Here is a 25,823-nt window from a genome sequence, read left to right on the forward strand (position 1 = left end):
GCATAATCTTCATTCTCTCCGAGTCCCTTTACTGATCGTCCCTAGTGACTCCGGGGGATATAGAAAAGATAATTGTTGCCCGCGGCTGGACAATCGTCGGATAAAGTCACTTGCTCGTCTCGTTTACGTCTACGTGTTCGCGCGCGCGCGAGCGCGCGGACACGCGCACATACGTTCACGGTACTTACGGTGATAAATTTGTCCGGTGATAAGAGTCCAGATTTTTGTCTTTACGACCCCCGGTGGGGCGCGGGGCACGGAATCCAGAGAAGGGGTCACTTCCGGCTCATGGCGTGACTGCCTCGCGCCCCTAGTGCTCGCCCGACGGTGGACGATAGAAACTCCAGAGGGAACTATGTGTGACTTTCCTCTGTAAGGTTTATACAACCTACATGTAATGCCATCGGGGCGCATTTTACCCTCAAGTGCACGGAGCATTCTTTCTTCTCCCTCACGCTCTCTTTATCCCTTTGTCTCTCTCTCTCTCTTTCTCTTTTTCTCTTTGTCACCTTTTTTACGAAGAGTTAGGATACTAGGTCGGATGTGTAGAGACCAATCAATGCCATCGGGCTAGAGACAAAAGCAGAAAGGTGTTGCAACGGAAATGCAGAAACTGGAGACGAGGGCGTCCCACCTCCGGCGAGCGAGCAGGTAGTTTTTCGCGTGCTTTATGACTATCGATTTTTTCTGCCCCCGTGGTACCCGTTGCGCTCGGTGCGTCGAGACGGCTCGGGGGGCCGTCACGTGTTAGCTGCTGGTGCGTCCTGTCGCTGACTCAGCCGAAACGCAGCTCGGCATTAATATTAATTACCGCGGCACGAGTGCGCTCGTTGTTGCGTGGGTTGGCGTTTTTCGAAAACGCTCGAACGGGCTCATATCCGCAAATGCATTGACGATAATCGTATTTGGCCGTTATTAGGATGCTTTGGAAACTACGTTGCAATCGCGTTTTAAAAATTTGTGCGGTAAATTTCACGACTATAAAATTATATTCGACTGTAACAAATTATTAAATTATTAATTCTTTAAATTTTACAATTGTGTTAGATTATTAATTTTTTAAGCTTTAGGAGAAATAAAGAAAAAGAGAGAAAGAACGGTAAGAAACATTGCTAAGTCCCATTGATGAAACATTTATACACTGTTATATACACTCAAAACAGTAAGGATATTTCTCATGTGCAGAGTAACAGAAAGAAGTTGGTTATGCTGGGCACGTTTCACGTGTCATTCTTTCAGGTAAGGATAACGCAGCACCTTACTATTGCAAGAGAAACATTTATGAGAAAAGTAACTGATGAGGAGTCTCGTATTTCTAGCGTAATGATAGGTTTCGTCGATCAATCAGATGTTAATGCTCATTCGTGCAACAACCGCATGAATAATTCTGTCGCCGTTAATCTCATACTAATTCAAATATGAATTCAGATTAGCGTTGAACAGTAGAATAAAATAAAAAGCAGAATAGAATGAAAAGTAATCATGACAATAATCACAATAATTAATGCAAATATAATTGACAAATTGTAAGAATTCTATTATAAAAAAAACATACTTCAGTTGCAAAAGGCACACTGAATGATTACAGAAAAAAATGTTACTCTATACTTTTTTAAATTTAGAGAGTTATTTAGCTGTATATGAAGGAAAAAATGCAAATGAGACGTGTGAAAGGGGGGGAGGGAGGGATTATGGCACAGAAAATTACATAATACTATACCACATTTATCCTCAGACAGTTTTGAGAAAGACAGTTGACATAATACAATGCATTATATATATAATATAAAATATATATAATTAATTTATTAATGTTAACGTCCTAATTTTAAAACGGATATTTTACGCATGCTAACTTTAATAAATATATAATCTCTTTTTAAATTTTTTGCTATTTATAACTCCCAAATATATGAAAATAATATTCTCCCAAAAAATAGTGTCAACATATATGTATATATATATATATTTTTTTTTTTAATTTTTATTAAATAAAACTAATACTTTTATACTTCCTAAAGTATCAAAAAAGTCACGGGAAAAAAATCACAAGAAAAAATAATTTATTAAAACAACTTGGAATTTCATTGATTCAGCAGATCTATAGTCGTAATATATGGACAACTAGTTTTCTATGTTAAAGTAACAAAGTTTCATAACTGAATAAAGTTAGCGATTATAATTAAATATATTTGTTAAAATAGCACAGCAAATTTATTAATACAGCGAGACAATTTTCTGCGAAAATCAATCAAATACATGGATTAAAATTTCTAATGAAACTGCTAGCTAACAATAAGATAGCGCATACTTTTACTGCTGTAATGAAGGAGACTTGTTAGATTAGCAATTTTCATTGTAGCAAAGAACTAATTGCTCTAACAATTCATTCATTGTTTTCAGACGTAATTTCTTTATTAAACTATCAAATCTCCTTAATTATAATTATTGAACTTAGCAAACTATAACTTTGCTGAATCACTCAATCTATTTTTTTTCTTGATATAACATACATAAAGAATAAAACTTCTTTATAATTATTCTTCAAAAAGCGAGTGAGAACTAAAGTTTAATTATCTGATATTTATAAAAAGACCATCGTGGAACAAGTTGACTATACTACTTCGCATAAGGACGCCATGAATGGCAAGGTACATATAACCCTTCCGTTTACCGCCATAATGGCGGTATCGAGAAAGAAGGAAGGAGACTGAAGCGGGACAGGAAGGGAACGAATAGACTGCAAACAATGGTCGACCATTTTCAACAGTGTAAACGGACTTAAACGCGGCTCAACGAGGAATAATAACAAAAATTAAATCCGCGATAGTAATGGAAAAAGGAACGGGTTCATTCGCCAGCCATGACATCTACGGAAGAAACAAGTTTGTGGCGGTTAGAGCGGCGTTAAAAATGTATTATCTCGCTGCAATAACAAGCTATAGCCCCTTTGATGTCGCACGAGCTAGGCGGAATAAATTAATCGCCACAAATGTTGGGCTTTCCAGCGAATCTGATGAACTTTGGAATTATGAAATTCACGTTATTTTAAATAAGTCATATTAGAGAGGCCGATGGTGACTTTTACAAAGTCATAATCAATATTTAATTAATATTAGTTAATATATTTTTAATTTGACATATCGAGTGGTATATTTACGTCTCTCCATTTATAATGCCTCAACGGGGTCACGTTAATTGTTATGACGATCAATAGAAGCAGCTTAATGAACACAAACGTGATGCGAAACATAAGCAAACATTTATTAAGCAATTCGTTTATTGATAATTTGGGTGATGTAGCAATTTGAAGATACTTTGTCTTCGTCGGGATATTATCTTCTGCCATTATTTGTAAGAGAGTTCATAGGGCTATTAACACGGGCTTTTTGTCATTTTTCCCGAGTTCAATATTTTTAACGGTATATGAGTAAGAGTTGGAGTTAGAACGCAGGGGACAACCATTACCGGAAGGCGATTTAAAAGCCTGAAACCTACGAGCCACTTTCCGCGAGAATTCGCATTCGCCAGATTACATTCCTCGGTACGTGCAGCTGAGAAGATTCGAATACTCGCTGCTGTTTCGCGTCGCTTCCTTAAATTGGCGATTCCGAGTGATTGGTGGAGAGCGTCGCGCGCGCTAAAAGCGCCTTGTAAAATCCTGAAAACCACGGTCCACCGATCACCGTGGCCCTTAGGGTCGGCACCTTTCGGCGACGTAACGATATTACCACCGCTTCGCGTGTCGAAAATGGGGTTTGAAAAAAGAGAAAGAGAGCGAGAGAAAAAAAAGAAGACGAGAAAAATCTCGCCGGTCGCGTGATTAAGTTTCGCGCCTGTCAAGGAAGGGGCGATATTACATTGTCGTGTGATTTCACGTGCTTGTGCCGTGGAGTCGCGCGACTTTTCGAGTGCTTTCATCCACGAGAGAGGGAGAGGGGGAGGGAGAGAGAGTAAGTTTTCGAGTGCTTTCGTGCGACGTTCTATACGCGCCACTGATCGCTCGCCGCACAGGGTATCGCCCGACCAACGTCGCTCGATGCATTTGAATATTTAATGAGGGATCACGGTAAACAACCGCATATTACTCGCTCACTGTGAGCACAGCCATATTGGTAATACCGCGTTTATTATTGGTAATACAACGATGTATCGGGTGCTCGCGATAATCCTTAATTCGGCTTCCGATCTACGAAAAGCTCACCGCGGATTTGAGAGTATTTTTCATTAAAACGTCACCGCCATTAACAATTCTCATTAAATGCGCAAATAAAATGTAAATTTTAGAAAATTAGATATTTAAATCGAAACGTCCGCAGAGAATTACAATCAATTCGTTAATTAATTTATTATGCGAAATTATTAATTTATTATTATGCATTTCTGTACGGCATTAATATCAGTTTCGAAAATGATTTTAGAAGCGAAGACAGCATTGCGATTATTAATACGCGTGTAAAATTAAATTTTTGTCCAGTTAATATCTCTCGCAAGTATTATATCGCAGATATAGTCTATATATCTCACATTTCTGGTGTAATTTAATATTTATCGGTTGAAAATAATACGCAATGAAACGTGTGTACAATTAGACTGAACCAGAACATAGTGGCAAACGCATTTTATATTCAAGTGTATTTTGTATTTATATGTATGCTTATATTTTTATTATTGATAATAGCGCTATCCGTGTCAACGCTTCGATAACGTGCAATATCAATGTCGAAAACAAAATATTTTATTCGATTTTTTTAAATCTTACCTCGTTATCCTGACCTAAATGTAAAGCATTAAAAAAATTGTAGTTGCAATAATGACGTTAATAAGAACAATTTCTAGAAAATACAGGCACGAATTAAAATTACAATATAAATATCATCGTATATTGATCGTTTGATTGGCGTGTGAACGTTCATCGGGCATTGGACAAACATACTTTAATAGCTTACCGTGCTCGTCTATTATAATAGTCTCCAAATTTCAATTTACGTTCATGGTCATTGTTATTATAATTAGTATCAATATCATTTTCAATCGATTATTATAGTAACATACAACATGTTTGCTACGTGTTTGCCATTGTTATCGTTAATGTTATTATTTGTCGTTAATATGTGTTCTATTATTTATTATAAAAATGGCGATGTACATAGGAAAACTAAACATTATTTGTATACAAATGTTTATTTAATTTGTATAATATATAAAAATGTTCTAGAGTTATCACTTGAAGAACTGTATTATGTATAAGATTTAATATTACAAATCGGAATAACTCTAGTTGTAATAAGTGTGATCTAACATTTGTAAAGAATGTCTTTTTTTTCTTACTGATTTTCATAATCATATATTCTCCGCGAACATTGTCGGATGACCGACTTACGGAAAGAAGTCGTCAAACATATGACTTTACTTTCGGCGAACAGACATCGTCCACGGAATTCGGGATTATATTCTGGACCATGGCCAGATTCCTTCCTTCATTCTACGGCGTTTGCAAATGTCCGTGTCCTGTCCCTTATCCATACCGTCTTTTCGCTTAGCCGTGTTTCCAGCAAAGATTGGTGGTCGCGCTTCATAAATTTCAACCATAATATTCTTGCATTTTAGAAAATTTTTGTCGGAAACCAACAAGTAGACGAGGCATCTTGAGAGGTAAATTTTTATCCCGAGAAGCGCGCGAGAACGGTGCTAGCACACCGGGCGGCGTGTGCCGGCTCTCATGAAATATGAAATTTCTCGCATCCGTTGCAAATCACGGAGCACCCCTAAAAATTCAGCGAAATGTTACGGACGGGAGCGCCAGACAAAAGTGGTTCTTTGAAAACTAGGTTTTCTCTCTCTCTCTCTCTCTCTCTCTCTCTCTCTCTCTTTCTCTCTTTTTCTCTCGTTACACGTGAATTTCCCCGTTATGAAACAAAATGAAATGAAAACAAGTCAGAAATTACACATTAATACGAAGTTCATATATGGCGATTAAAAAGTAAACGCGACAAGTGCGAAAATAAAAAAGACGGTTGGTCAAAACTTTTTGGGTGCACTTAATTCATCATAAATTTTATCTTTCCGCGCTTGACGAGCATTATATTATTACGTGAGGTAATTTTGGACTTGATGAGCGACAGTCGTCATCACTATTCACTTGCTTTTGCCATTGTGTTCTTAATATTTAACGGCTTGAAAATTTGAGGGAAATTTAGCAAGAAGCGAGTCACGAATAAGTCTCACAATAGCTCCTGGCAAATATAGATTTTTTTAAATATAGTTCAGAATAACACTTTTTGTCATTCGGTCTGATAATTAAACGCATATGCAACAATTTTTGCGGGAATTAAATACCGACACGCGAGAGAGAGAGAGAGAGAGAGAGAGAGAGAGGCACGCGATACGCTAAAGTTGGATTCGGCGTAAATAACTGGGACCAACTAGAGCTCCCGTTTATATCCTGTTACGAGTAATTATGCGAAGGGTTTAAAGTATATTCCCGCGTGTTCTGTTCAGCCGTAGATTCATATTTGCCCGGTACATTGTACAGCCCGTAAAAAGTGTTATGCGCCGCTGCCGCCGCGACGAGAAAAAATAAGAATGCGTGAAATTTACATTTTACGTATCACGCTTTTGCACTCTCGGTCTTCTCTTGCCGCCGTACACTTCCAACATTACGCTGCTCTCGTCGTTGCGGTCTCCGCGTTGGGAAGTATTATTTCTAATTACACCGGAATGCGAATATAGCGCGATGCCGTTTTGCGCGGCAGCTTAGCTTCCGGAGAATCGTTGCTTACACGAAAAATAAAACGTATCTCTTGAGAATTATATTTACAGGAGCAGCTATAATTAATTTTAATTATTCATATATACGCATCTGAAAGATATATAATACAAGTCTTGTCTTGCAACTTAACTAACAATCAAGTGACGTGCAAAAATATTAAAAATAAAATTTAAGCGAAAGAGACTTTCTTTCTTATCTCTATGCATTCTAAATTTCTGTACTTTTTACATTTGTTGACATAAAATATATTTATCTGCATATCGCGAGAGTGCGATGGAGAATTAACGCAAGTCGCGCAACTTGAAATTAACACAGCACCGTAAGTTCAATCGACTCCGAGTTGCATGATTTGATACAACTAGGCTGCACGTGAATTCGCGAAGCATCTGTTTACGTGACGGAATGCATGAATCGCGTAATCACGTTTGCGCGAAAGAAATTTAAGTGTCGTGTGTCTCGAGCGACGCGACGAGAAATTGAAATGAGAAACAGAAATGTGCTTTTGGCCGAGACACGATCAGAATGAAAATCTGTAGAAAGTCCGCGACTGGAAAAACGGGGAGAAATTAATTCGCGCTGGCGGAGTCAGTCTGAAAAAACACAGACGCGGCAGTACCGCGCGCGCGTACAGCGGACGGAGAGAAGTAAGGATTTGTGACGCTAAAAGCGTAAATTATTTTTCTGCCGCGACAATAAACGGAGACTCGCTCCGAAATTCATAGAAAAGTTGGGCTACCGCTAACCCGTAAGTTCGTCGATTTATTTCTTCGTCGCGTCGGCTACAATTTGCGACGTGAAGGCTATTATCGGAAGCAGCCCGGAATATATACAACTGTGGCGATAACGCTCGGAATACATTTGCCGGACTAATTCGGGGCTTTCCCGTCGTACTTTCGTTACGTACGTCTCGCCGCGTAAAGGAATGCGGTCGGAAGAAAATAGAGGAATTAATTGGAAACGAGAATGCATGCCTGGGAGAAGGGGGACGAGGAAAAGAAACCCCCAAGACTCTTGGGATTCAGGCAGTCAGCGTTACATTTTAAACTCCGTAACAAGATCCGGGTGCATTCCGGTGGTTCGACGAAGCACGAAAGGAATTTTCCACATTGCAATGGCGAGATGAGAGAACGACGAAGATGGACCGCGAGCAGATTTGGTCCGGCAGCGATTTGCCGATAAAACGAAGAGCCGAGTTTGACACAGGTATTTGTTAACAGAAGAGTCGTTAAGGGACACGCGCTGAATTGTCGGATTTAAAATGAACTTTCTCTCTCGCGTGGTGATTGTTTTCTACGATTGAGGATTGCAAATTCCCATCAGAGGATTAAATATATTTTCCCTTCCGATACGGGAAACGGGATAATGCACGTGGCGTGAAATGAACAGTTTACTTATCGCGGAACACTCTCTAACGTGTATAATAAAGAGAGGCGTCCCGCTATCGCGTGCACGAATTGTTTCGTCGTTAATCGGTTCCTTTCTTAGCGGGATTATCCTCCGCATTATATATATATCGCGTAACATTAGAGTGTAACTTACTCGGCAAACAGCGTAATGGAAATATAATCCGGAGGACTAAAGCCTCCGCAATCCCACCGAAACGAAAATACCTTCGCGAACACGAGATCACCGAGTTCCGTTTTTCCTCTCTCTTTCACTTATCCCTTTCCCTCTTTCTCTCCCTTTCCCGCTCGTCCTCCCCGCTATTTTTCTCTGATCCCGGACGCGGGTGGAAAATTATACGATCCAGACCATAGGAAACGGCAGAACTCGATTTACATACCTCGGTGGACTGGGAATCGCGCGCGGATCATGTTACCAACGTCGACCGACGAGCGAGCGAGCGAGCGAGCTTAATTAACCACGTGCGCGAATCGCGAGTGACACCGCGCGCGTGATGCACACTTCGTTAAATTTTATTCGTCGTAATTGTACGACTGTGTCCTGTCGCGCACTGACAGTGTCACCTTTAATTACATCGTCCGTCCTGCCGGCGTCGCCGTCGAAACGCGGACCCCTGCTTTCCGACAGATAGACCACGAGACGGAACCGCGTTGAAAATCGAGGAGAAAAGAGGAGAGAGAGAGAAAAAAATAATAATAATGGTATCCGATTGTGAGATCAGACACACACAACTGTGCGGGCAGGCGGAGCGAGTTTAATACTCTTGTCATGCGGTTCTTCAGTCGGAACGCGCTCGTTAGTCAGATGTTAATGAGCGGAATCTTCATTAGACTGTTTTATATCGTGTGTCAGTCTGTCTGTGGAAGTCGATACAAAGTTGCAATGACGTCGCGAGGTGCACGTATGTATGTACGTAAAAAAGATCCGTGATTAGGCGAAATTAATTTTGGCATCATCTATTTCGTTATTATTTTGAAAGTTTTATTACGATAAATGCCAACGCAATTTCAACAGATCATAAATTGCAGCTCCGGTCGTGCAAGCGATTTTAAACTGGCCAGACGACGGTAACAAAATTACATTGCTGATCGATATTCGTTAATCTGCTCTAAAGTGTAATATAATGCAGGATAAAGCAATTCTGCACAATGATCTGAAAATAATGCTCGACGGCACACTGCATTAATATCATTGGTCAAACTTTAATCGTTTTCTTTATCGGCTCCTTGCAATTTTGATATATCGTCTTCATCGTAACAGAGATAACGGAGAGTTCTCGGTAAAAACAATGCTCTTACTTACATCGTTAATTCCAATTCAGACACTGAGCATCAACGTGCATAACAAGAGGATGAGTATAATACAGATATGCGCGAGAGAAATGTAATATAAGCTTGTTCGAGCAATCCAGCTATTCGGCTTCGTTGTTTATTTGTGGGAAAACGTCATGCGCGCTCGCCAGCGCGCGCGCGCGCGCGCGAGCAAGCGCAAATTGCTTTAAATTGAGTTCTGACAAATTCACCGATAATTTTGCATTCCGTTACACCCTTTTAAACCCGTCACTTTGTTTCACCATTAACGTCGTTTCGCGTGACAACGTTATGACATTTCGTTTCCCGCGGAATTGAAAATTACTACCGCACGAGCGCCGGGCTTAAACGACCCCGGCGATTGCAACCTGAATACTTTATATAATGTCAATTATTTGGTCGTGGATTGGCAAACGTATCGATTTTGTCGTCGATTAATGCACCGATGCGAGTTCGATCCCGCGATTTGAAAGCCGCGCCCGTAATGCCATGTTCGTAATGCAACACGAAATAGTTCTCAGCTTCGCGTTTGGCGGAAATGAACGCCTTCGATTGCTCCATGATCGCGAGATTTTCTCGCGGAGTCGTTAGATCGAGACTTAAATTTACCTCCTTCGCGAAAGGAGCTTTACGGGGGATGGAAAGGCGGGAAGGCGAGGAGGTAACAAAGTACGGAACTGGTGAGGAAAAAAGTAGGTTGGGAGTAAAAGTCGGAGATATAAAATATGCAAACGTAACTATTCGTATAATGAAAGAAGTTACCGATAAAGACGGCGGAGGCTGACTTTTAAACTGGTGCCATTAGCATCCCGGAAGTAAAAATCGCGAGAATTAAATCGAACGTGGATCCCGTAATGTAATATTATCGTCAAAAGTTCAGTTCAGCCATTATTATCGAACGCGCTCTTTCGTCCACTGATTATTATTCGATGACGAGGCTGCACGATTCCATCGTAGCTCGTTATTTTTCTTACGTTTTAAAAATGTGTAGCGTGAAATAGAATTTTACTGCAGCGGTAGGCGCAATTTTTAATAAAGAAAGGATTTTCAACTATTTTCAGCGTCCAAGTAGATTAATCGGCATGCAATAGGAATTTTGTAAATATCAAAATTGAAGCTAAAAAATTACTCTCCAGTTAAATGATAATATTGCTTTACTCTATTGGGCCGCAAAATCTACCTGTGCAATCAATTTACAAATGCATAATTGAAATTAAAAATATTATATAGTATTAAATAAATAAAAAGTGTTATATACTATATTATATAATAAATGACAAATATAGATAATTTTGATCCTTTATTTATATATCAAACCATAAAAAATTCATATCATCTGCAAAAATAAAGATAGCGACTTCTTCCTGGACTTATTTTAAAGATAAAGAATAAGACCCTTCAGAAAAAAATCAACATCTTTAGAAATTTTCTTCTTGCTCAGCATATTGCATCAAAAATTTGTAAAATAAGGTAAAAATGAAAAATGCATATATCTTCTATAAAAATTAGAATAGCGAGTTCTTTCTGGACTCATTTCAAAGATCATTGCAAGAGCTAGGGTCGTTGCACCAGTCGCTGAACAGTCACCAATAAATGACTGTTTAGAAAAACTATTAAAATAATAAGACTTTAAAATAATAAACTGCAAAATTAATTAATATTGTTGAAATCTAATTTTCATGTAGATTTTATTAAAATGTAATTTTTTATTTAAAAATGTAATTGTATTAAATTATTTTGTGTTTGTTCATTGACTGATCCAATTTCTTATTTGTTCAGTGACTGGTGCAGTGACCCTATTTATAAATATGAAAAAACGCTATTTACTTTCAAAATGACGGATTTAAACTTTCTTTCAAAATTCAATAGGCGGATAAAAATACTAAATTATGTTGCCTTTGAGTTATATATTGAATCCATCTTAAATTTTTAATTTTTGATTACAGATTTATTATCAGCAATTCTAAAAACCTTTAGTAAAACATGAATTAGATGCTAATTATTCCTAAAAAAAAAGTCAGGCACGGAAGGGTTGAGAGATACAAATGGTCAATAGAATCTCTATCTAGTAAATAAGTCGTCGGAGCACTAATAAAACTGACAAAAACTGGTATAAAATTTTTGAAGTTGGTTGTACTCCGATCGTCTTTTTTTTCCAGCAAGAAGACGAAACTTGTGCTTGACCCATCAAGGACATTTCGTTTCCGTCTCGAGTAGGTCGAAACACCAGAGGAAACGACGATGGAAAGTGCTGAGATCGCACTTGGTCGAGCGCCTTTTCACGAAAGCTAAGGGAATAAACGCGATAGAGAAGAGAAAGAAAGAGGTGAGAAGAAGGGAGAAAGTGGATACGACAGATCAGAGGTGGAGAAAGCTATTAGAGCGTACATTTAGCCAACGAGAATTTGACGATACTGCCTCATTCTGGCGAAAGTCTTGTCTCAGGGTAATTACTGAAACTGCGATTTGCAATCGATAGTTTTTCTCTTACGACGAAGAAACTTCTTTGAAACTTCTCTTTTTCTCGTAAGAGATATTAAAAAAAGATAACTTTTGAAAGGGAGAGAGAGAAAGAAAGAGAGAGAGAGAGAGAGAGAGAGAGAGAGAAATTAATGAGTATGCACCTTTCAATTCTTTTCTAATTACATGAAATCTTTGAAACAAATTTAATTTAAAAACTTTCACAACTGCAAAAAATGATTTATATTAAAATATACAAATTGTCAGATGAATGCCTCTATTTTCGAGCAGCGCTTTTCCGCTAAAGCACCTCATAAGTGCTCGACGTTCCCGAGGTTTCTTCAATTGCTATCACACGATAGATCTGATAACACCACCCTAATGGTGTTTGCGGGTTAGCTCAGTTTTTCTCTTTAGAGTAGAATACGATAATACAAAATGAAAAATGAGAGAAAACGCGATGCGGGGCGGAAAGTGGAATTCGCGTGCTTCGGGACGATTAGGAGAAAGTTTGTGAGCAGCGACAGCGACTTGGACTCCAACTACAAGAGAGCGGTAACGGAGGCAGGAACACAACAACAACGGTAACCGCATCTGCCAGCAGCATCCGGTAGTCACGAAACAGAGGAAGCTGTATGAAAAAAGAATGAGAAAGAGAGAGAGAGAGGGGGGGGGAGAGAGTTAGAAATAATTAGCGAGGTCGTGGAGCACGCGCGGTCGACCGAACGCAGATGCACCCGTTTCGTATGAAAAATTAAGCGCCTCTCGCTTCTTTCGCGCCCTCTCTATTTCTATGCTCTCGACCATGCTTTTTATTTCGTCCGACTATGCACGTCCGCAGGTTTATTCTCCTCTTTTCGGTCTCTTTTTCGTCGACGCCGACCGCTGCTGCCGCACCACTACCGAAGCCTCCGGTTTTCCCTTTATTGCCGCGCCCAACGTTCGACGGTCTCGCGTGCCCCGACGAAATTTAGCCGCGCCGCGATCCCCGATAGGCTCTATAATTATCCCGTTTTATCTTCATCAGGCGAACGGACTGGCTGCTCTAGGGAGGCGGCGAGTCGCGCGGCCGAGGAAGCGATATAACTCGCCTCGTTGGAGTGCGTTTTCGATTTAAGTCCGGCACGCCTGGACGTTTACATTCTCTCACCGGCGAACGAACGACGAGGGAATTTCAAAGCGGTTTGCCACAGGTCTGGCCAGACGTGCATTTACACTACTGGATAATTTACAGCGACAAATTTTACACGTGCGTAGATTAAAATATATTTTTCATTTCACTATCAATTATTATTACTTTATGATATTTTCTTAAATAACATAATCGTATTACGTAAAAATCAGATTAATAAAATTATTTTAATCTTTTCCCTTTCCCTTTCCCTTTCCCTATCACTCTGGTAGCAACTTCTTGCATGCTTATGAATGACAGCGTTGCAAATTTGTCTCTCGTATTAGGGTGAGCGAGGAAATTTGTCGAGGATCCTTCGCGATAGCCATCCGGATAAATCGGTCTCGCTCTTTAATTCATCTTCGTTACGCGCGTCAATCATCCAGCCGCGCTTCCTTCGCACACCTTCATTTTTCACCTTTTTTTCTCTGCGAGCCGATCGATAAATTACGGCGCGACACTCGGTAGTTTCCGCTCCTTTGACACATTTTCATCGCGAAGGAGTTGGCCATCAATGTGAGAGCAGCCCGCGAATGCTCAAAGCGAGAGGCATGGATTTTTGCGCGGAACTTTCCCTCGCGCTTTTTACACTTTGCGACATTTTTACATGCCCCGTGTGCTTTCTCTCTGAAAAACCGAACCGTTTCTCGCTAGACGTGAATACGAGACCACGCGGAAAAATTCAAATTCCAGCAGTCTCCGCGCCGAGGGACGGGAAATTAAGTTTCGCGCATTTCTGCATCAGCTTTATTACATCGAGACGCAAAAATGCATACGGCATTGTCGGCAGAATACGGGAATGCCCTGGGGCGCGCCTCGTTGTATTTTCTTCTCCTTCGAATCGGGCGCCGGGTTTTCGGGTCTTCGATTTTTCCATTCGCCGGGCTCGTCGACGCGGGTACTTTATAACGTGTACCGCGCGGTGTATCGTTTCGGGCGATCGCTTAATTCGCAGTCCCGTGTGTTATGTAACCGCGCACACCTGTTGGTATAGAGCTGATTTCCGGTGCCATAGGGGCTGTTTTTACAGTTTTACGATTACCACGGAGTAACATGTTTTAATCTCCAAGATATCACGTGTTCGAAAAATCGTACAAACGTTGAATCACTTGATTCATTAGTACGCGCGCGATAATGTACGAGATAAATGAATTGCTATTATCGCCATCATTAATAAAATGAGTACTTGATCTCAGTTTCGCGATGCATTATGATAGACACCTCGCTCGCGCCGTTAAATGAGTCGCCCGGGTCGTCGTAAATCGGAGAACTTTGTGCACCGACCCGCGTGTTTGCACATACGCGCGGTATCGTGTGTCCAAAAGCCTTGAGGCCTGAGCAAACAAGAGGAAAATAAATTGCCCATAGGAAATTTAATTACCAACCTCTCTTCGATGTATCTTCTCTTCACACTCAAATAGCAGACACAACAGGGTAGTTAACGCTCGTGCCATGCGCGCATTAATTGCTTGCTAATGTCGTTTCATCGGAATTAATAATATGAATAACGATGAAGCAAAGTACTTATTACAATGAGAAATATCGTAACAATAAAAAAAAAAGAAAAATTTACAGAATACGTTCACAATTATGACAGATATATCGGTAAAATAAAACGTATTATTAACGAGTAATAAGATATTCGTTATAAAGAATTTATTATTACTCTAGATAGAATAAAATTTATCTTTAGCAGAGATTTATAGAAAAGTCTTTCACGTTTCATACTTAAAAGTCTTACAAAAACTTGCATAATGGATGATATATTCATAATAAAATATTTATTCAATATTCATAGGTAACAGAATTTATCTATAAAAGATACATATTTATAGAAGTCTAACTTTTCTCTTACTTAGACTAAATGACAAAGTTTTCTGTGTGAATTAATAAAAATTTATACATCTGCAAATAGAAGAGCGAAGAAAAATTTTTCGTAATAATTCAAGCAACCTGCGATATCGTTGAAATTACAGCTTGATCAAATTACTGCGAGACATTTTTTCATCCGCAGGTGTAAACTTTTATTAATTAGGAAAACATCACTTCTGAAAATATCATTTTTCTTAACAAGCGTTTTTTAAACAATTATTTTTTTAATTTATTATGATTTATTATTTTTTAAATAATAAGTTAAAAATTTGTTAATTAAGTAAAAATAAATATATAAATGTCAAACCATTTAAAAACTTGTTAACGAACAAATGCCTCGATACTTTGATTTTTCTTTTATTGTCTAATTACGCTATCGATTTGCGATTTTCGCGAACAACTTATCCGAGAAGAAGAAGCTTCCGGCGCCAGGATGTTCGACGCATCTTTTATTTATTTATGCTAACCAACTCAACGCAGGCACTCGCTTTGTATATGTGTACAGACTTCAAGTTCACGATTTTAAAATTTTATATCAGGTACATCGTAGTACATACGCTCTCCATATTGATATGTATGGGACGATGCACTTTACTCTCTTTGGTCGAAACGCTTTTCATTTCCTGCTGAGGATACAGCCGATATAAAAAAAAGCTCTCTGTACGATTCCCGAGAAAGAAGGTAGCAGTTTCTTTATTATTTTATCAGTCCGTTTCTCGTATTCCTTTGCATCTATGTTTGCGCTCTCTATACAGCTTTCGCGATCGATGACGGAAATTGTTAATAAAATTGGAATAAACAGAATACTCATGATTTCTTAGATATTAACTCATCTACATTTATTGTGCAAAGTAATTTCTGTAGACAAATATTCGCTGGTCCCCATTTGGTCTATGGTTTATTTTATTATATTGTTCTTGCTATTCGTTTTATGATGTCTGCCTTCCATTCAATTCTTCGTTCGCCAGACGTACACGTCAAACTTTACTGTCGCAAGATTTCATAACCGCAGACCGTTATTTCACGCGCCGACGTGACGAAGGCAAAATCTCAGGTGATCTCGCCAGATATTCGTCGGCAGTTGATATAGAAAGCATCTTTGCATTCGCGGTTACTTAATCTCTCGCCGATCGTAACCTTTTAACTGCCCCCGAGCTCGTTTCGTTTCTGCCCATTTAATTTTGACTTTTACACCATTTGCCTTGCCTTAACGTGAGATTTTTATTCCGCCACGGTGTAACACTCGCTTCCTCGCCGCCTCTCCCTCGTCCGCCTACCGGAACGTAATAAATCCCAGCCATCCTGCACTTTGCTCTCTTACTCAACGCGCGTCTTCCGACTCTCTCTCTCTCTCTCTCTCTCTCTCTCTCTCTCTCTCTCTCTCTCTTCCTCTTTCTCTTCTCGAGTTCCTTATTCACCCTCGTTTGACTTCTATCTTTTTTTGCGCTGTGTGCACCCTCGTTGAAATTGTGATAACCCGGAAAGGAACGGGAGGAATGTAATTAGAAACAGCGTCATTTTTAAATCGTTCCTTACGTTTCTTGCTCTTAAAACGAGCTCAACCATTAGCTTTTCGTCCTTGTTAGAGTAGGCATCCAGATTGAGAACTAAATCGAGAAGGACAGATCATCGAAAAAAAGAGCGATCCAAATGAGATGGGAAATGGCCATTTGGAAATTACAAGAGCTATCAGATACTTGAGTATAGAATGGTAGAGGAAACTTTAGGGCAGAGATAGGTTTGCTTATAGTTTACTACGCTATATGTACGTCAGTGATTCTCAAAGTGTTATTTACATCAAACGACTTAAATTTTCTAATCTGATATTACACGCATGAAATATGATTTATTAAATTTTTAATGATGCCTTCTAACGAATTCTATAAGTTGATTCACTTTTCTTCTGTCTGTTTCGAATCATCAGTTCGTACAGATAAAATATAGGAATACGTTATACCTACAAAAACAAAAAAGATGCATGATTCTACATCGAGTGTCTGGATTGTTAGAAATCGCAATCATTTCTCAGACGACGTTTTCGCAGTGAATTGTGCAAGTTACGCGCATTCTTATTACGCGTTGGTTGTTTTTAATGCGCATTATCCTTAGACGCGTCATAAAACTTGCACTTTATCGCGCACCAAATTATGCGCCGTCGTGAAAGCTTTAAATAAATTTATGTATCTTGCGGCGGCGAAGTCGAGATATTAAAGTTTGAGAACCTCTATGAGTTATATATCGTCTGCAACGTACGCATCTTCGGCTGTTATGCTCTTCGTGATAGACCCATTGAACTATATATACCTTAGCCAGAGGGGGCTAACTAATGACGACGATCTTGAACCCAACTGTTAAAGACGGGTCGCGAGGAAAGCGGAACTATCGTCTACACTTGATTGGTGTTCTGTATCAAGCCTGAGCTTGTAATTCCTACGTGAAATGTCACAGTATCAGTTTGCTAATATCGCTTTTAATATCGTTTCGAAGTATCGTACGTTTTATCGGCCCTAGTTATTTGTCTGATTCGCGGTAGAATTGAGTGGCGTCAAGCACTCTATTATTACGTTATAATTTCAACAACGATGTTTTATTTGCAATATGATAGCTGCGATACCCTCGATGGAAACTATCTCTTCCGATTGCAATTCTATCCAAGCTGGATTATTTCACGTAATTACAAATTATGATAATGCATAGCTGCGTTTCACGCTTTATTGACTCGCGTTTATATAATTTCTCGCTCCGCATTGATAAGAATTTTTGTAGATGATAATGATTCTTATAAATAATCTTATTTCATTTTCCTTTGTTAAAAATTATAACGTAATTCACAAACAACTAATTAAAATAATATATTTTATTGAATAAATAATAATGTTTAGTTGATAAAATATAAAACTTATTATCATAATAGCATGATATATGAAGAAAAGATTATTATACACAATTGGAAAAATTGTGTTAAATTTAACATAAATCACATGTCCCAAACGGTTCACTCAAAATTTTGTGTTAATTTAACATAATCTGAATATGTTAAATAATAATATTAATACTGTGTTAATATTTCAACAAAAAGGAAATGTGATTTTGATCATAATTTGAAGTTACTTGTGTGTACAATTAACATAATTTTTATGCTAAAATTAATACAAGAATAGTAAAAAAAGTATGACACAGTTATCCCGCACTCCTGTTATAGTGTAACATTAATACTTTTTTTCTGTAAATTTTATCAGATACAAAATGTAAAATTATAACATTGATTTAAAAAATATGTTAAAGTAATACAATTTACACATATTTATTAAATATTAAATAAATTTATTTATTAAATTAAGTATTTAATAAATACGTGCAAATCATGTTACTTTAACATATTTTTTAAATTACTTTCACAATTCTACATTTTATATCTGTTAAGTTTAGTTAACATAGCAGTCATGTGTTAAATTTACACATGAATGTGTTCATTACTTAACACAAAAACTTTAACCAGAAGATTTTTTCACAAAAGTATACAAATTTTCCAACAATGTAAGATATGAATTATGTACTCATAAAGGATAAAGGATTTTCAATCTTTAATATCTCAATTTTGCTGCCGCAAGATACATAAATTTATTTAAATAATATATATGTATATATGCAGCATAGACGTTCATATAGAAATCTGATGTTAAATCTTAATTATAATTAATTATTACATTAAAATAATATAGGATAATATAATTAATTTTAGAATCAGTTCAAAAATTAGTTCTATTTCAGCAAATAGCTTATACTCGTATCTATGTTATTAGGACCACAGTCCACTTGACGCTACAAATGCTTCGAAGCGTTTGATTAACCAATCGGAACAATGAATTTTACAAATTGACCAATCAAAGAATACTTTAAAGCAGCGTCAAGTGGACCATAGCCTAAATTGGAGAACGACGACACTTTTACATTTTGCTACTTGTTCTCATAATGGGCAGAAATATACGTACTTATAATGCAGCCAACAGATATATTTCCATATGTCAGATTCGCTTCACGACAGTTTAAAAAATGTATATAAATATAATATGTAATGCAATCGGATATTCATCACGGTTTTAGCGCTTAAAGGATTTTCACGAAGGAGACTGATTCTCGCGAATAGCCTTTTACAGTCTTTGTGGCTTTCTCGAAGCACGTGCTTAAAATACAGTGCCATAGTTAGCATCCTTAGGAACGAGCAAAAAAGGAAGTCATCGTAGAGATAGATAGAGAGAGAGAGAGAGAGAGAAAGGGAAGGGAGATGGAAGGATGTTTATCCTTTAAAGCGGATATAGCGAAGGGACAGCACGCGTTCACGAGATGAGACCAGTGTGCGTCCGTGCGCTCGTAAGCGCAGCAGTTCGCGTAAGTGAAAGCACTCACCCTCTTGCCTCAGCAGCATCACGAAGAGCAGCACCATAAAATCCATCGCTCGGCGGCGCTCGCGCACCCTCCGGTCCACGATTCGTAATTTTCACCCAGTTTCCTCGGGGACTGGCAGCGATCTTGCCAACAATTCTCTTCTTCCTGACGTCACAAAAATGTCGCGTGATAGTAATGACAAAAGAAACGAAAGCATTTGCCCACACACAGACACACAGCGTAGATGCAGCGTACGTGTACGTCAATGAACACCTCCCATTGATTTGCGTTAAAAAGAAATTAATTCGGTAACAATTTGGATTCATTAATATGTTCCGAATCGATCTAATCTTTCACGAAAATTTGAAAGCGTAATCTCACGTCGACTGCTTCAAATTTCACTGAAATTGATTATAGAATTTATCGAGTTTAATTGAGCACTTTCAATAAGTGGATCAACGGGATAATTACGAGATAAAAAGTTAATGATCATCGCCCTTAATTTTCTGACAGTTATTAATTACACACTCATTATTTTCTAATCTCATAATAACTATTTAATCCTATTTTCATAGATAATGAAGCTTATTTGGATAATCACCGCGCTGTCCCATTTATACGAAACTGCCAACTACCCTATTTGAATTTAATCGCCGTCAACGCGTTAGTTGGTTCGGAGGCGCGTTCACGGCACGATTTGTTCAAACGAAAAAGAGTCGTGCATGGACACAGCCGTAGCGTTAGAGACAATTGCAGAATTGATAGCGAAAAAGAAAAAAAGAGGAAAAAGTGGCGAACCCGTCAGGCACGCGCGAGAATGCCCATCGCACCGGTCTTAATTAGCGACGAGCTTCTTCGTTATTCCACTGTCAATTAAATTTAATGATTGCCGCGAGCTATTGTGTTTGCATTGTGCGTCTGACCCAGGGAAGAAACGTAGTATACGCAGTTAAAGTGCAGCCCCCTTATCCCGCGAGTATTCACTCGCAACTTCGCTCGTGTATACGTCGCGGAGCGCATTGTCTTTATCCGAAGAATAATTCCGATTGATTGTCAGTTGGAAACAATGTATCTCTAAAAGAATCCTAACTCGATATCCGCAGATTGACATTACCCACGCCTTCATTCCTGCCATATTCTTGTGGGAACTGACCTCCCGCGACATTTTTACTTTTTACACCGCCGCCAGTTAGAAATTCTTCGCGACTGAAAGTTTTCTTTCTCTTTCTATCCTCTTTCTCTCTCTCTTTCTCCCCCCCCCCTCTCTTTACTTTACCACAGTAAGGTGCTAAAAGCGCTCGCTCCGTAGCGAGTCGAGTGCTCTTCATCTTCGAAGCTTTCGGTCGAGAAATTCCGGTAATTCCACGTGGCCCGCTACTTAACTGGATTTCCCCGTCGCGAGGAATCGTAAGTCAAAGTGCAACGCCTTTTAATTCGCGTTTGCGAGGAAAACGGCGTGCTTTTCAACGACCGACCGTAAAGATGGAACCGAATTAATGAGCGCGCATAAAAATTACTGAAGCACATGAATAAAGCAGACGGCGGCGCCGCGACACCCAAAAATAGAGACGATCGACCAATCCTGCCTGCGTTTCCCTCCATCGACATTCCTTCTGAAACGAGCGAGTTAATCTCGTTAATAATTACCAGCTGTCAAGACAGCCAGAAGACCGTCGTGCCAGTACCGAACGCAGCTCGATCCGAGCCGCGTAGTACCCCCGAATGAATTCATAACGAATTTCAGAGATAATCCTGGGGCCGAGCGGACGGGAAATCTCGGGCGAGCTCTTGTCTGAATAGCCCGAATCAGTCGAGAATACTCGGCGATTTGACGGGATTTCGGGGGGGAGGGAGACGATGTACTAGACGAGTGAAGGAAAATGGGAGGAGAGAAGAAAAGAGACGAAAACTGCCGCGCAACTGCTCCTACGGACAGTAGATGCGGATTTTAAATGCAACTTGTTGCGAGTTTGCGTTGCAAGTCCCGGGCGTCGTCCGGCGCGACAGAGCAACGCTCTTAGAAGGAAGTTGCGACATGACGTATACATGCTTCGCCAATCGATCGTCGTACAGAGAGTTTGAGAGAGAGATAGATAGATAGATAGATAGATAGATAGATAGATAGATACAGAGATGACGCATGGATTGCACAACGGTCCTTGCTAATGAGCGTGCAGATCGAACTGCTTGTTTATCAAGCGAGACTGACCCGATACCTCCAAACTTCGAAATAGTGATTTGTGTTTATAATTGGGATGTATCTTGCGAGGATATTCCGTTTGCCCACGGTGTATCGCCCGTTTATCCAAACTGCATGTGCAACGTGCATCGGAAATCAACCACTTTTCTTCGGTATGCCGGCGTAACATTTGAGTATTCAATTTCAAGTTACCTTACGGAAGTAGTATTACATATTTGATCTTACGATTCAGCATCATCGGCCAGTCGGAGATTAACGGAAATACAATTTCCGTGTCCATATACGTTTGACATTCGACACCGAAAGCTAAAACTGACTAGATATTCGGCTTACTGTAATATCGTATTTTCAAACTTGTAAATAGGGACTGGTACGCGATTTCCGATACATACATATGTACATACATACATTCACTTTTCTTTACGACGTATATCATTGAACGGAGGTACTGAGTTGTAAAAGCAAGCGGGAACGCCGCCGAAACGAAAAGTTCGACGAGCCTAAACACGATTACAAAGTTCGCGCGGCACATAATATCGACAGAGAGCCACGAGTGAAGTGAGAAATATTGTTTCATGTCGTGTTCGCGCAGGTAGTACGATACCTTCACACGCAACTTATCTCGGAGCCGCGACGACCTCGCCGGCACATTCGTAAATGATTCCAAGTTTGCGAGTTCGAAAGGTCTGCCAGAATTCGCAATTGTAGGGTCGGTATGGTTTATTTATTCGGCAAAGACTATCCACATATTCGCCTCGTCCCCTTTTCTCTTCCCTCGTGTCCACGTGCGCAGGCAGACGGCCGGGCCGCGCGAAACAACCCCACGCGCGCGACGCTCGGCCACGATCGTGTGTGTGGCCTATGAGAATCGATTTGTCAGCGAATATTCCCCTTCGGATACGTCCGAATAAGAGACGGCGTGCCTACCCATTCCTCCTGACTTATTCACACACCGCGGTACTTTTTATTGTATCTATATCGACTCTGCCTTCACGAGGAAATTCTTCCGACGGCGGTATTATGATATGAATAAACGAAGAGGATTTTATCGCCCAAGACCATCCTTTTCGCTATTATACGATGAAAGTTAAGAACCCAGTCCTGGGGGAAAATATTTATTCGATACTATAAATATTCCCTTGGACAAGATTGGTTGTCCCTTTTTAACTTTCGACAGAATGTTAATTCTTAATGCGGTATCAATTCAACCCTTGCTTACGAAGCTCGTTTCCTCCCGCTAAAGAGACATCGTTTCTTTTTTAAATGTGAAATTTTTTAACGCGCAGTTTCATTTATCTTTCCGCATTAACAACGACCTGTTGAGAAATCGTTTACCAATTCCGAAATCGAGAGATTTCATTTTGTCTATTAAATTTAACCGTGGTATTTATTCGAATCTATTGATTCCTAACGATATGAATTTTTCGTATGCACAATCCACCTGCTAATTTTGCTCACGGGCGATTTCCAATCGCAATACGGGAATATTTGCTGGTATCACCGATTCAATCGTCACTTCGATCTCGTGTCGCTATCCATAACTACCATCTGCGCGACACTGTCCTCGTTCTCAAATGCGAAATTCTAGCCTCGCCGCGCAATGCTCTTATCGCCCATTTTTCCCATAGCTCTCGCTTTCCACCGCACGTCCCATCGATATGCATTGTCGTATGCTCGATAAAATCGTTCGATCTCTCATACAAAATCGAAACCACGGCGACACGCCCTCCATTTCCGCTTTCGCTCTTTCCGCCATAATCGAGCGATCGTCAATTCTACCGATACCAATTCACACGTTCGGCAGCGGACGCAACGCATGCTCTTTATTGTCCTATCGTTCTATCCGATTATAGGCGATGACTCGACTTTGCAATCCCATCCTCGTGCCACTCTTGATTCTTGATCTCAATTTAAGTGTGGCTTTCCACAATTTTGCCGGAAACGCGAGCGGACGAGCTTCCGCTTCGATAATCGTGTCTCAATTCAGCGCGACGCTCGCATTCATCGAACGGAAATTTCCTCGTTTGTATCTTTACGACTTAATAAATTTCAATGCTTTCGCGCGAGCGAGCAATCTGGATTGTGTGTGCGTGTGTGTGTATATGTGTGTATGCACGTGTACGTTCCTGATATATGTAAAATATTCCTTCAATATTTCATCAGCTTTGATTGAAGACTCCCCGTAAAAAGGCCACGCAAAAATTTGATACAGTTACAGAAATAAAATTCGAAGAAATTTCCAACACTTCGTTATCGTATTAAGTTACGTTTTCTTCGAAAATGTAAGCTTTAGGAGCGACGGATTCTCATCGATAACCAATCGAATAATTGAACCTACGGAGAATGAGCGATGGGCTCTACGTCGATCAAGTAAAGTAAGCTGCATGGATCACTCTTCATTTGCATAATTCTCTAGATAAAGGAAAATTCACGTTGCATGTATGACGATACGATAGACATGTCAGCTCAGGTCTCCAATCGACTGAAAATTTGCGAAACCGCATTTATTTCGAATCGCATGCATTGATTTGTATTGTGAGCTAATTCAAGCATACTGTATCGTAATTTACATAATTCCACATAATTCTGTGCACATACACACACACACACACATGTATATCATGTATAGTAGTAGAGGACGGGTATATTAACTTGTGTACCACGCGCGATCGAGATTCCGATCGGTCGAAATTTTGCGAGACCACATTTATTTTGAATTACATGCACATATTAGTTCGCGTTGCCGACCGATTCCGGGGGGATACCGGGGTACCACACCGCTACGATTGCTATCATTCCCTGGGGTACAAAGAGATTTTCCGGTTGTGTGTATCCTGCGACAGCGAATGATGTACTCGTTAACTCGTGCTACGTGAGCGATCGTGCCTCCGACCGGTATCGAAATTTTAGCGGTTGATTTGAACCGCGGTTTATTTTGAAACGCGCGGGTACGTTAATTCGCGATGCTGGGCGATTGAGACCGCGCTGTCGCGGTATTTTCAGCCTACCTTCGCGGCCCTATCCGGGTTAAGAGCGGCTCGCCGCAATTCCGGGGACAGCATCGAAATTCTTCCGGCAGGCTGGTTTCATCGCGCGATCGAGCAATCGAAAACGCGAGAGCGCGGTTTATAGACCGGCCGTACGGCCGGTGAAATTAAAATTAGAGGCAGCGAGACGCTTTCGGTCGCCCGCAACTTTTGTTTTTCCAAACAGTTTTTCCATTCGCGTGCACGCGCTCGCCCGTGGGCGCAATCGGAATAGATAAAATCAACGTCTGCGCTCGACGCGGCGCGACTTCAATTCGACCGTGCGGACCACCGTCCTCGAGAAGACATCGTCCTTGCACGCGCGTGTGCGCGTAAATCAATCCGAAAATATGTGTAAACTCCAGCTTGAATTAATAATTCCCACATTAACAATCTCCTCACTGGCTACAAATTGCACTGGTCGCGAACAAAGTTGCGAAGATCAACGTCTCGAGTCGCAAAGGCAACCGCACATCTTTCAGCCGCGCGTTTTTACGCGCCGCGTATCCGTCACGGAATTCGAAGGAACGAGCACATGGGATGAATGTTCGTTTGTCGAAGAACGCCGCCTTTCTTTCCCTTTGCCTCGACGAGCACGTCGGCATACAACGCGCAACAACTTCGTAAGTCGCGCCGCGACGCGCGCGGTACCGCCGACCGGGTGAAAGTTCGCGTCGCGGATGGCCGATGCCGACTACGAAAGCTCGACCGCGCGTCGTTTTACCTCCGTGCGGCGGTTTGTAGCACCTGAGCGCTTGCGCGCCTCGTGCCCGGCAGGTGCAACTGCATGCGCCGCGCCGCGTAGTCGGCGACGCTCGTCGACGAGCGCCGTGGCGCACCAACGCTGAATAGCGATTTATGCGCGATCATTACCCCCGTTTCCACTCTTGTTATTATATTATTATCATTATTATCATTATTATTACTTTGAGACGCGGTGCATCGCTGAACAGCCTGCTCTCTGATCGCGAAATTGGCGCGTACAGTCGGCAAGACTCTTTGCCTTTGCAAACATTTTCTCGTGGACTGTACAAACCTGTTAAAGAAAGTTTTACCTCTTATCAGCGTTGTTACGAAAATGCTTGTAATTTTATGGCTGAGTTAGATTGCTAAGATATATAATGGCTAAATTTATTTAATTATTCTAACAATTAGCATTTTATGATAAAAGGATTATTTGTTCGCTCTCACTGAAACAAGCTGGCTCGAATGCGGACGCGTT

At 40.3% G+C, this 25,823-nt stretch overlaps 1 protein-coding gene across 2 annotated transcripts in view; it reads right to left on the reverse strand.

Moving 5' to 3' along the window:
- Positions 1–25,316, reverse strand: part of LOC105200921 (cell adhesion molecule 2) — an 88,122-nt gene extending 62,806 nt beyond the window's left edge. The window contains exons 1-2 of one of the 2 annotated variants that reach the window (XM_039450207.1): positions 24,584–25,316; positions 19,397–19,776 (exon numbers count right to left, since the gene is read on the reverse strand). In XM_039450207.1, the coding sequence (XP_039306141.1) occupies positions 19,397–19,701 (305 nt within the window). In that variant the 5' untranslated portion in view covers positions 19,702–19,776; positions 24,584–25,316. The remainder of the gene's footprint in view (positions 1–19,396; positions 19,777–24,583) is intronic. The other variant, XM_011168726.3, reaches the window with a different exon arrangement.
- Positions 25,317–25,823: the final 507 nt, after the last annotated feature.

The sequence above is a fragment of the Solenopsis invicta genome, chromosome 6 (assembly GCF_016802725.1).
Source record: "Solenopsis invicta isolate M01_SB chromosome 6, UNIL_Sinv_3.0, whole genome shotgun sequence".
NCBI lineage: Eukaryota > Metazoa > Arthropoda > Insecta > Hymenoptera > Formicidae > Solenopsis > Solenopsis invicta.